Below are 12,706 nucleotides of genomic sequence, written 5' to 3'. Positions count from 1 at the left end.
TGCTCTCTGCTCAGAGGTGTCCACTTCAGGACACTGCCCTTCAGCAGTGCCCACTATTCCAGACTCACCCCCTTCCATGTGGGGGTTAACAGCAGTCTTTGGGACTTGTACCTGCCTCAGTGGCCAACCACAACCCAACCCCACAACCCTTAGTTCAGGGGCAAATTGCAGTCTGTATTGGCCATCATCTTCCGTGGCCAGGTGCAGTCTAAGGGTGGAAGGGGGGAGGGGAACCCAGGCCCACCTGCTACTCTGGGTCCCAACCCAGGGACTCTTTAGCAGCAGCCTCCTTCTGCCCTCCTTCATTCCCCTCTTGTCTGCCTATTCTTCCTTGGGCCACTTCCCCTTTGGCCCTGTGCACCTTCTTGGCCCTTTGTATCAGGGTCTGCAACTTGGCAGGTAATGGGGCTGGAGCTCTCTCCTGCTCCCCCAAGCCTGCCCAGCACTGCTCTGTCCAAGGTCCTTGCTTCAGGAGCCTGTCCTTCTCCCTCGCTAATCAGGGAAGGACTGCCTTCTTTTCTGCTAGGCAGCCTTTATATAGGGCCTCACCCGGCCCTGATTGGCTGCCTCTTCCTTCCCCTGATTGGCCCTCCACAGGCCTTTATTGATTGACTGCTGGTCTGCACAGCCTCAGAAGGCCTGTTCCAGCCCTTTTCTCAGGGGGTGGGATGGTCGCCCCACCACAATGTGGTTTTCTTTTTGCACTGATTTTGTTACAGAGTAAAATTCTATTACTTGGAACATAATTCATCTCTGTTAGTTCACAACATATACTGCTGACTGCTCAGCGGTTCTGAAAGCACCCAATTACTTGTTACTGTGTAGTGTCATACAACTCACTCAGAAACAAAATTAATAGGTGTGTTGACAGTGTTATATTCCTATATGTACAGCAATCACCACATGATTCTTACCAGGCCACAAAAGAGCAGGGCCAGGTACAGCACATTACAACCCCACAGCACTACTCTGGCTCACTGTTAAAATGGCTTTTCAAAGCCTCCCTGAGCTGTATAGCTCTGCGCTAAGCTCTTGTAATAGCCTTTGTATCTGGCTGTTCAAATTCAGCAGAGAGCTGCTCCACCTCCACCCCCAGCCAAAACTTTTCCCCCTTTGCTTCACAGATATTATGCAGGACACAGCAGGCAGCTATAACAATTGGAGTATTTTTCTCACTAAGGTCCAATCTTGTGAGTAAACAACGCCAGCGACCCTTCAAATGACCAAGAGCACATTCGACTGTCATTCTGCACCTGCTGAGCCAGTAGTTGAATCATTCCTTGGTGCTGTCAGGTGGCCAGTGTATGACTTCATGAGCTGGGGAGCAAGGGGTAGGATCGCTATTCACATTTCAACATTCCCAATGGTAATCCGTCAGTCAGGAAAGAAAGTCCTGGCTTGCAGCTTTCCAAACAGTCCTGTGTTCTTACAGATGCGAGTATCATGCACCTTCCCTGACCAGTTCACACTGAAGTTGGTGAAGCATCCCTGGTGATCCACCAGCATTTGCATAACCATAGAAAAGTAGCCCTTTCTGTTGATGTACTCCGTGGCAAGGTGGTTTGGTGCTAAAGTAGGGATATGCGTGCCATCTATCACGCCACCGCAGTTTGGGAATCCCATTGCTGCAAATCAATCCATGGGCTATGTCCTGCACATAGCCCAGAGTCACAGTCCTGCCCAGCAGGAGGCAATTAATGGCCCTGCACACTTGCATCACAATGACCCCTGCAGTGGTTTTCCCAACTCCAAATTGATTTCTGACTAACCGATAGCAATCTGGTGGTGCAGATTTCCACAGTGCGATTGCCACTCGCTTCTCCACGGTCAGTGCAGTTCTGTTTGGTGTCCCTGCACTGGAGGGCTGGGGCAAGATCCAGGAATGTGGCCTTGCGCATCCAGAAGTTCTGCAGCTGCTGCTCGTCATCCCAAACCTGCATTGTGATGCGATCCCACCAGTCAGTGCTTGTTGCTCGGGCCCAGAACTGGTGCTTCACTATCTGCAGCTGCTCCATGATCACAGCCAACAACCTTGAATTGGTTCTCGCTATGTCGCACAGCAATCTGTCCTCCAAGGAATCGTCACGTTCCCCACCCATTCGGTTCTTCTTACAGCTCTGCGAATACTCCAGGATCGCGTGCCCTGTGCTTACAATGCTCACAACAATGCAGATGTATGCAGCCTCCAGGCTTCTGTCACAGGCAGCAGACAGCGAGGAAGGCCACGAGGGTTTGTGGGATTTTGAAAAAAGTGGCGAAAATTATGCAATAGAGATAACAGTACGGGATGGAGACAGTTGCAAACTGGGCAGTTGACCCCATGCTCCCAGTCCCCCCTGCGCAACTCGTTTTGGCTCCATCGTGCACTGCCAAATCTTCCCAAAAGACAGCGTGCTGGATGGTGGTGAGATGGTGGGATGCCTATCCATGGTGCACTGCACTCTGCATCGATGCAAGCACTCCTGGTGAGTACATGCATCGCGGACACAAGGAGCCAAGTATACATGTGCACAAGCGATGTACTAACTGCAGCCACTGCATGCCAACGTAACATGAGTCAACATACGTTTGTGGTGTAGACATGGCCTCTCTCCTCTCCAGGATCATGTGGTCTTACTATTTGGTGATTAACAGGAGAGACTGTGAACTTTGTAAATTACTGCAGCATTTCCATATCCTAGTAAAATCATTACCGGAAAGTTTAACTCTAACCCCTTGGCAAGACTTTTGGCTACTTCTATCTCATCATGTTGAAGTCTTGGTTGTCATCAGACTGGTGCCTTCTTGAGTCTTCCCTGTTCTTAGCTGTCTTTTTCAGCTGCAGTTTTTTTGCTGTTCTGAGTGTGTGTTCAAAGGTGAGAGCAGAGAGTTTGGTACCCTTTTCCTCTCATAATTTTACAGGAATGTCAAGACACACCTTCTTAGGGCTGGATTGGCTTTTAATATTCTCTGCTGTCCTTGCACTGGTTCAGCGCTTCGTGGGTTGCTTTTGGTGATTCTGTCAGCTCCTGAATATGTGTCTGTTTAATGAATATACAATGCAAGTCTAGCTGCCTTTGTTCTTTTGTGGCAGGAAAGTCTCACGTAACCTTAAGGCCTGGTCTACACTAGAAAATGAGGTCTACACTGGAAAATCCACACCCCTGAGCAGCGTAGTGAAGCCAACCTAAGTCCCTGTGTAGACAGTGCTAGGTCAACAGAAGAATCCTTCCATCAGCCTAGCTACCGCCTCTCAGGGAGGTGGATTACCTACACCCACAGGCACAGGCGCTGACTTTCCAATGTGCTGGGGGGTGCTTGACCCTCCCGGCTCTGCCCCAGGCCCCGCTCCCACTCCACCCCTCCCCCTAAGGCTCCACCCCTGCTCTGCCTCTTCCTGCCCCTTCTCTCAAGCCCCCACCCCACCTCTTCCCGCCCGTGCTCCGTCGTGCCTCTTCCCACCCCATTCTGCCCCCTCCCCTGAGCGTGCAGCGCCCTCACTCCTCCCCTTTTCTCCCCAAGCATCCTGCATGCTGCGAAACAGCTGATCACGGCGGGCGGGAGGCGCGGGGAGAGAGGGGGAAGCGCTGATTGGCGGAGCCCTCTGGCCAATGTTCCCTCTAATTTTTGACAGGCCGCGTGCGCAAAAAATTTCTTCTGTGCAAATTTTTGACAGGCCATGTGCGCAAAAAATTTTCTTCTGTGCAAATTGTGCTTTTGTGCAAATTTTTGTGCATGGGGTGTTTCGCCGTGTGTGCGGTGTTTAGGATCTGTGTGCGCGTGCACACGCACACAGCTTAGAGGGAACAGTGCCGCTGGCAGGCGGGAGGCACTGGGAGGAAGAGAGGAGCTGATGGGGGGTTGCTGGTGGATGCTCAGCACCCACCACGTTTCCCTGTGGGTGCTTCAGCCCCAGAGCACCCATGGAGTCGGTGCCTATGCCCACAGGTGAGCCCCTGTTGGCATAGGTATTGTCCACACTTGAAATGCTACAGTTCTCCTTCACATTTGAAGAATGAAGATTTTAGAGTGTTTATAAAAGAAACTCACCTTACTCCTTGTTTATGGTTCTGACAAGACATGTCTACACATGACATCCCTTTTTGGTCTCAACACCCCTTTGATGTCAGGACATAAATAGCTGCACGATCTGTTGTTTCAGAATAAACTATATTTTTACAGTTTGCATTCAGAGGTGCCTCTGGAATGCTCCACAGAATGCATCAGTCACCACTAGACCCCCAGCCCCATCCTGCAGATAGCTGGCCAACAGCAAATCACATCGAATATCAAGCTGCATTCCAAGGGTCATAAACATGATGCTCTCTCTCGACACTTGGCTTGTCTCTGAGGGGCAGAAAGCAGGCGCCTCCTGGAATTCCTTTGATTGGGTTGAACATCTCACAACATAATGAACTAACAACATAAGCATGTAGTGTAATAATTAGGGCTGTCAAGCAATTAAAAAAATTAATCGCAAAAAAATTAATTGCTTAATCACACTGTTAATAATAGAAGACTGAGTGGACTTGTAGTTTTACATTGTTTTATTTTTGAATGCAGTTTTTTTGTGCATAATTCTACATTTGTACGTTCAACTTTCATGATAAAGAGATTGCACTACAGTACTTGTATGAGGTGAATTGAAAAATACTATTTTTTTTACAGTGCAAATATTTGTAATAAAAAATAACTATAAAGTAAGCACTGTACACTTTGAATTCTGTGTTGTAATTGAAATCAATATTGAAAATGTAAAAAAAATCCAAAAATATTGAGTAAATTTCAATTGGTATTCTATTGTTATAAGTGCGATTAATCGCGATTAATTTTTTTAAATCATGATTAATTTTTTTTAGTTAATCGCATGAGTTAACTGCAATTAATTGACAGCTCTAGTAATAATAATGTAATTCTACCCATTTTTGCATCAATCTTGACGTTTCTCCCCCATGGAGGGCAGAAGCTGGAGGGGCAGCACCCCCGCTCCTTGCCACAGCCATATTGTCCCACTTACATTTCCAGATTTCTCCCTGGCAGGAACTACTTTCCATGGCACAAGGAAATATTTTTTGCAGGGACTTTCTGCTTCCAACATGTTTTAGTAGATTTTAGAGACACCATAACACTGAGAATTAGTTCCACCAGCTGTGCATCCTGGGTTACATGGGAGATGGGAAGGCATGCCTGGCACCAGGCTGAGGGGCCATCCCAGGCTAGTGCTGGGCAGGGGTTAGAAGTCCCTTGGCAGCTGCCTGCCACCTGCACAACCCCATCCAGGGCACAACAGACAGGTGAGCCTTTGCCTCTCTGAGCACAGAGCTTTTCTCACCACCCTCTGTCCTCTGCTCCCTGCAGCGTCCATGGTTCCTCAGCGGAAGAGTGAGTTTGCTAGCATCGTGCTGCGAGCGCTGCTCACCGGGGCCTGCGTCTCCATGCTCAACGCTTGTGTCTCAGGTACGGCCCCAGCTACATTTCACTGTCCCGGGCGCCTCCTGGGACAGGCCCCTGACGGGCGGTGGCGACAAGGGGAGTCTGGAGCTCTGAGAGAGCAGGGGGAGACGGCTGCTGAGTAGACTGGGTCTTTGGGAAAGTGAATTGAGAAACTGCCATTGATGGGGACAGATAATCTGTTTGAGACCCCAGCTCAGTCCCTGAATATAGTGCGGGAAAGAGATGGCAGTTAGGCGCACAGTACTGTAGGCTCTCCGCTGGCTGATGCCCCTCCCTGGGCATCTTCAACAAGGACTAGGCCGAGACCCATCAAACTCATTTTCACTAGTGACCGAAGCCTAGGGTTGCCGGGTGTCTGGTTTTTCGACCGGAAATTCCAGTCGAAAAGGTGACCTGGCAGTGTCCGGTCAGATGTACTGAGCGGACACCAAAAGTCCGGTTATCACAGGTCGGGGTGGGAGGTGCCAGGCCATCAACCCCTGCCAGCCCCTGCTCCGCTGCGCTGCCTCCTACCTGCATCTCATGGGCAGGCTGCAGCTCCTGTCCCAGCCCCAGAGCAGAGGGAGCCCAGCTGTGGTAGGGGAGGTGGAGAGGATTGAGCGAGGAGGAGGGAGGGGAGAGAACAGCAAGTGATGGGTGGGGGGAAGAGGAGTGACAGGGCCTTGAGGGAAGAGGCTGGGCTGTGGGCGCAACCTGGGGAAGAGACGGAGCAGGGGCAGGACCTTTGGGGGAAAAGACGGGGTGGGGGCAGGGCCTCAGGGGGAAGAGGTGGGGCAGGGAGGGTCTGGTTTTTAGAAATTAGAAAGTTGGAGCCAGGATTTGTCCCTCTGTCAACAGAGCAGAAAGGCCCACGTGCTAACCCACTGCGATTGGCCTCTGACCTCAGACCAAAGCTTGCCTGTGCTAGGCAGAGCGACAGCGGGGTCAGCCCGAGGCGCAGCCACACCGTGCCAACCAGCGCCCCGGCTTGACCACGAAGTGCTCCCTGGTGGGCTCTGTGCTGGCTGCCGGCCTGCCCAGGAGTGTGGCTGGCTGGCCGTGGCTCAGCACAGGCAGATTCAGTGTCTGCCATCTCCTCCCTTTCCAGATCCACGGCTGTGCTCAGAGTCAGGCCCTGCTCTGGGCTGCTTTTTGTCTGGCTCCTGCCCCTGAGGACCCAGGGAATGGTGCTGCCTGGCCAGGGGCTGGAGGATTAAGCCCTTCCGGTAGAGGCTTTGCGGTCTCTCTGCAGCATGCATTCTGCCCAGACCCAAGCAGTGTGGGGCAGGAGGAGAAATGAAGCCTGCTCCTGGCCCTCCTGCCTCTCGCCAGCCTTCCCCACCCCTCCAGTGGGCGATACGACACCCAGCATCCCCTCCTCATACAGCAGCAGGAGATGCAGCTCAGGGCACAGCCTTGGATGACATCCTGACAGAGGCCTATGCAAAGGGTCAGTCAGAGAGTCCTGGTTGGATTGGAACATCTGTGCCCTGCGCAGGAGCAGCAAGGACAGGTGGCCCAGCTGCTTGGCTCGGCCTCCCCATAGAGGGATGTGAGGCAGGCCCAGCCCCGTGGCTGCAGCAGGACACTCAGTTCCCTTGTGTAACTGGCCCCCACTCTCAGAGAAGAGCCCTTATCCATTATGCCACTCACAGGCCTCAGCCCTGCTGGCCACAGAGAGGGGCCAGCAGGCCCATAGGTGGCTGGGCATTGTGAGTGCCCAGGTGTAAGGGGACGGGCCCTGTCACTGTGTGGGTGGGGCTGTGCTAATTGCCAAGCATGCTCACGGAACGGGTATGGAGAGGCCTGGGGCAGGGGCAGGCTGAGCTGGATGCTCTGGGCGGTCCTTGCACAGAGAGGGGTTGTGCTGGGGCCAAAATAGCCTGGCCCAGGGCCCACTGGAGCACCCCTCGCTGCAGCCATGGGGAATAGCCCACATCTGCCCCCCATACTCCCTGCTCCGTGTGTGCTTCCACCCTGCCCTGTGCACGTGGTGACCCCCAGCCCACTTCCTCACACACTCCCTAAAGCGCCAACCACCCACCCAAAGACTCACTCACCACTGAAGCCCTGTGGTGGTGGGAGGTACAGTCCCTGCTTTCCAGCTCCCTTGGATGGTGCTGGACCCCGAGGAGGGCCTGCGCCATACGCAACTTTATGCCACCTTGGCTCCTCTGCGGCTGGTTCTGGGCAAGTGTCATGCTGGTGCTGGCTCTGCTCTGGCTGAGCAGCACTGTCCCACAGACACAGGCTCTCCCATCCACCTGCTGTCCAGCAGACTCTCCTGGGCACCTAGCACATTTGGGGTGGGGCCCAGAGCCTGGCTGGCCCCATAACACCTGCTTGCAGAGCTGCCGTTGTTGGCTTGTGCAGCCTCCTGGGATGAACCTCAGGGCGTTTCATGTGACCATTTCAAAGACCAGTCCAGGGGTGTCTCTCTGCCTCCCCCACGGGCCACGTCACTGAGGCACCGTGTGCATTGGCAGAGCACACCCAGGACATCCCAAACGCAAGGAAGCCAAGCGAGTCACGTACGGCTGGCATTGACTCAAAGCCACGGCAGGGGTCCCGGCTGCTGCAGGTCCTGCAGGCTTGGAGAGGCTCCCTTAGAAGGTATTATGCTGCTTCCCACTCCAGGCCGCTGGATCGCGGGCGTGAACACAAGGCACTCTTAGCACATACTGGCCGTTTCTGAGACCAGTAACACCCCGTGTAACAAACTCCTTCTCCTTGCCGCCAGGCATCCTGTACGTGCCCCGAGGGGAAGTGGCCGACTGCTCTGCATTCCTGAGCATGGCAACCTTTAACACCACCAGCTACGACATCTACATGTGCTGCCGGCAGCTGTTTGCTAAGTGAGTTTTTTGTCCTTAACCAAGCACGAGGGGCCTGGCCACACTGGCTGGGTGTGGCTGTTGCCTGGCCTGGGTCTGCGTCTATGTCGGGGGGGCAGCTGGCCCTTTGGGAGCTAATGGGGCTCAGACCCACCCACACCAGTGCAGCGTGGCATGGTGAGGTACTCCCTTCTGCCACTGGGGGCTCGACCCTCACCTAAAGGGCGCAGGCCAAAAAGCAGGGCCGCCATCAGTGTCCCAAACAAGGGCCAGCGGCTCCGGTTGGCAGGGCTCAGAATGGGCCCAGCTTGAGGGGCTGCAGTGGCATGTGTTGAACTAGTTCTCCGAAGGCCCTTTGCACTGTAGCCTGGCCTGAGAGCCCAGGTGGGGCAAAGGGGAGATTTTGAAACCAATTCCAGGCATTGGCGTCACAGCGATCACTGACCGTTTCGCAGGCCAGCACCAGTGCGGTGACGGTTCCTCCTGAAACTTTTTGGTTTTGGGAAAAAAGGCTGCTGGTTTTGAATGGAAAAAAATGTGTAAAAAATGTCCCCTGGCCGTAGACAAAAAATGCAGCAGCAAGAGGTCCATTGCAGGGAATGCAAGGGTAGGGGCTAGGCACCCACCACGGCGGGCAGGGCCTGACCCTGGTAGTAGGTGTCTGCGGGGGAGGGGGCTGATCATGAGTGGGAGAGGGCTCTGAGTAGAGGGAAGTGCTGAGCTGTGGAGAGACTGTATAGGCTGAGGAGGGGTTCTCAGCTTGGGGAAGTGGTGGGACAGGTGAGGGTTGGGTGCAAGAGGCTGTGGTGTGTGTTGGGCATGTGGGGAGTGGTGGGGTAGAGCTGGATGGACATGGGAGAGGTTGGGACTAGAAGACAGTGTCACCAATCCCAGCCATTCAAAAATCATGACTCAGGCCCTGAACTATCATGAGTTTGGCTAAAAAATCATGAGATTTTTCAACTAATGCAGCTGGGTCTGAGTTTGCCTTCTCCTGGCAGAGCCATTGGGATCACAACCGGGAGGGCTAGACACTGCCTTTTTCCCAGTGAAATCTGAGAATCTCCTGTAATCACCTGACTCCAGGAGCTGGGGCTGTAAGGAAAACCCCCACTATCACTGGGCAAGTGATAAACTCTCTTGGCTGGGCAGCACTGAGGTGGGGGAGGGCATTAAAGGGAGATAAGCCATCCCAGCCAGACGGGCGGAGGATTCGAGGCTCTGGGCCGTGGGGAGAGGAGACCCTGTGGAAGTGGGTGGGTCGGTGGGAGCGGGGAGGGGGTGCTGTGCTGCGGGCAGTGTCAGGCCATGGTGTTCCGAGGTGTTGATTCCATGGCAAGGTGTCTGTCTGGTGCAACTGACCCTGACTGCACTCTCCCTTCCAGCACTGTGCTCAGCAACAACGGGACCCTGTCCTTCACCGGCAGCTGGGTGGGACTCGAGCTCAGCATGGCCTCTCTGACACAGTGCTGTGGGCACTATAACAACACAGTCTGCGCTGGGCTGCCCTAGAGGAGATGGGCAGCCACCCAAACCAGCACTCGCCCACGGCGCCGGCTCCCAAAGCCCAGTTACAGATTGTGTGAGAGCAGGGCATTGGCCAAGCACTGCTGGTCCATGGCTAACCCTCTCTGGAGCATGATGGGCACAGCCCCATCAGCCTTTCCTCCTCTATTCCCTTTGGCTGCACTGCCCAGGAGCTGGGAGATGCTGTATTTTGGGCTCGACTCTCTTCCTTCCTCTAGCCCCATGAACCTCTCAGATGACACAGGACAGAAAGCAGCCAGAAGGCCCCAGATGGGGATTTCCTCTGCCAGTCCCCTGGAGCTGTGCCCACCAGTGTTGATTACAGCAACCACCCTGGGGCTGGCCCCAGAACCAAGGAGCACCGGAAGGCTCCTGAGTGGCTCCCCAGGCTGGGCCCTATTGACAATCCAGGCCTTATCTGACCAGTCCCTGTGGTTCCGGTATATGCCACGGTGGCTAATGCCCTGCAGACCCTTCCTGCTTGTGGACTGGGTCCCTTCCTGCCCAGCTGCTGGGCTGGGGGCCTTGTCCCACACACTCAAGGAGGCTTTCTGTATGTTAATACTACCTACTAATAAAACCATGGAGAGCCCCGGGTGCCTCACAGCTCCTTGCAGTGCTCCTGGCCCAGCCCTCCTGGTTGGACTGTGCAGCCGCCACTCATCCAGACAGGGGGACTCCTCCCCAGGTGAGAGGCCACCCAGCCTTGCCCTGAGCATTTAAGCCAAATTTTCAGAAGGGCTCAGTGCTCATCACCCACAACTGGGGCCTGATTTTCAAACGCACTCATCCCCCCACCCCCCAATCTCCCTGTGTGAACAGGGGAGCTGGGCTCTTTAGACAGTCTGGCTCAAGCTGTGGGGCAGGGGGCACTGAGATCTTCTGGAAACCCCAGACTTCATTTTGTCCTTTTGCTTGGATCCACTGTCAACTCTTTCCCACCATGCACCTCTCTGGTGCTCCACCTCTCCCTGCCAGCCCCCATCAGTCCAGCCATCACTATTCCTGTCACACTGTGCTTAGGCCTGTACAAACAGGAAGACAGACAAGATCTCTCCCTGTCAGTGTGGGTACTTTTGGCTCTTATCCCCAGCTGAGTCCCTCACCATCTTTGTGCTACTGATCCTCACAAGACCCGATAAGCTGCTGCTGTCCCCATTTCACAGGTGGGGAACTGAGGTATGGCAAGACAAAGGTCCAGATTTTCACTGGTACTTGGTGTAACTCTATATAGCTTTGCAAGGCCTAGGTAACTGCTGGCTGAGTCCCATTTCAAAAGGGACTTAGGGATAGCTCCACAAAGGGACTAGACTCAGGGTTGCAGCGCCGAATGCAGATTGGAGGCGGGTCCTGTCATCAGAAATACTTAACTAGTCATTGAGATGGGGGGGCGCAGCTTCAATCCCTGCTCCAATACGGAGACATAATGGAACAGCTTCAACAAGGTGGCCAAAGCCTCACCCTGGAGTACACCTTAACCTGGGGGGGCAGGGCACTGGCCTGGAACATCAGGGACTCTGCATCACGCAGAGTGGGGATTTGAACTTGGGTCTCTTGTCCTGGGTGAGTGCTCTGTTCATGGGGCTATTTGGTATAAGGGAGGCACCTCCACCTCCTGCTGTGCTCAGTGTGGGGCTGGTCTGTTGATGTTCCCCAACGCAGCCTCTAGCTCCCCCTATCATTGGGCCCTGCAGGAGAGCTAGGCGGGGGGATGACTAGTGTGAAAATCCTGCTGGGGCTTAGGAGCAAGCTAGACACTGGGCATCAAGCCAGAGGCAGCCATAGATATACCCCAGGGTAGAAAATTAAGTGCCTAGGGGACTTTACCAGTGCAAATGTAGGCACCTAGAGAGTTAGGTGGCCACTGAGCAGTAGTTTTGAGGCTCTACATTTTGGACTTCGGCACCTTAAGTGCCAGGCCCCCAAATCCTGTTGTGGATCTATCACTTTAGGAGCCTCAGTCCTATTGTATGTCAATGAGATTCTAACCCTAGACCGGGCATTAAGGCTGGGAAAGGTGAGTGGGGAACATGCCTGCCTGCAGAGGGCCCTTAGGGAGAAGAGAAGGGCTGTTCTTAGCCCGCTAGCTCACACTGAGCTACTGCCAGTATGCCTGCCGGAGCGGGGAACACATCCCCAGCTGCAGTGCAGACAGACCCGAAATGCTCCTGCCTATACGGCACTCCGGGAAGCAGCAGGAGTCGTGAACCACTCTGGCCACGGCGCTGCCTTCCTTGGTGTGGGCTGCACCTTTGGGAGCTGGCGCAGAACAGCAGGCGGCCTCCACTGCCACCAGCTTGTTCTGGGAGCCAGAAAGAGGCCTCTGGCAGGAGATGGGTTCCTGACCGCAGTTAGCAGCTCTCAGCAGTGTCAGCCATGCTGTGTACCAGGTCACGTGGTCAGTGCTAGATTTCATCATGGTTATCACGGACTTCTACCCTGGGACCATTCCTGGAGGCTGAGAAGGGCAGAAACTGCTTCTGTGTTGTTTGCTGCTGGTATTGCAGTGATGCCTGGGGGTCCCAAGCAGAGATTAGGGCCCCATGGGGCAGGGCTCTGTAACAATATCAAAAAGACAGTCTCTGCCCCACAGCACTCACAGATTTATGGAGAGCCCTAAAGCACAGGTGGGGTGGGAAGGCCAAGGGAGCAGTGAGAGACACTGGTTATCTAGCAAAGGCAGAACAAGAACCAGTGGCCGGATGCTGAAGCCATTGGCACAAGCTACTGAGGGGGGTGGTGGCTTCGCCAGCTCTTGATGTCTCCGAATCCAGCCTGGATGCCTTTCCAGGAGATGGGCGTTGCCCAAACCCAAGTTATTGGCTCACTCCAGGGGTAAGTGGGGGAAAGGCTCTGGCCTGTGGTATACAGGTGGCCAGATTAGATGATGTAATGCTCCCGTCTGGCCTGGAACTCTAGGTTTTTGCATGTTG

General features: G+C 54.2%; 1 protein-coding gene across 3 annotated transcripts in view; it reads left to right on the top strand.

Moving 5' to 3' along the window:
• Window positions 1–10,399, top strand: part of LOC141995110 (sodium/nucleoside cotransporter 1-like) — a 42,239-nt gene extending 31,840 nt beyond the window's left edge. For 2 of the 3 annotated variants that reach the window (XM_074965964.1, XM_074965965.1), the window contains 3 exons: window positions 5,338–5,436; window positions 8,153–8,267; window positions 9,632–10,392. In XM_074965964.1, the coding sequence (XP_074822065.1) occupies window positions 5,338–5,436; window positions 8,153–8,267; window positions 9,632–9,758 (341 nt within the window). In that variant the 3' untranslated portion in view covers window positions 9,759–10,392. Of the gene's footprint in view, window positions 1–5,337; window positions 5,437–8,152; window positions 8,268–9,631 lie in introns of all 3 variants that reach the window. The other variant, XM_074965966.1, reaches the window with a different exon arrangement.
• The last annotated feature ends 2,307 nt before the right edge of the window (window positions 10,400–12,706 follow it).

The sequence above is a fragment of the Natator depressus genome, chromosome 10, assembly GCF_965152275.1.
Source record: "Natator depressus isolate rNatDep1 chromosome 10, rNatDep2.hap1, whole genome shotgun sequence".
NCBI classification, from domain to species: Eukaryota; Metazoa; Chordata; order Testudines; family Cheloniidae; genus Natator; species Natator depressus.
The sequence above is the reverse complement of the archived record's forward strand: the minus strand, read 5'-3'. Positions and strand labels throughout refer to the sequence as shown.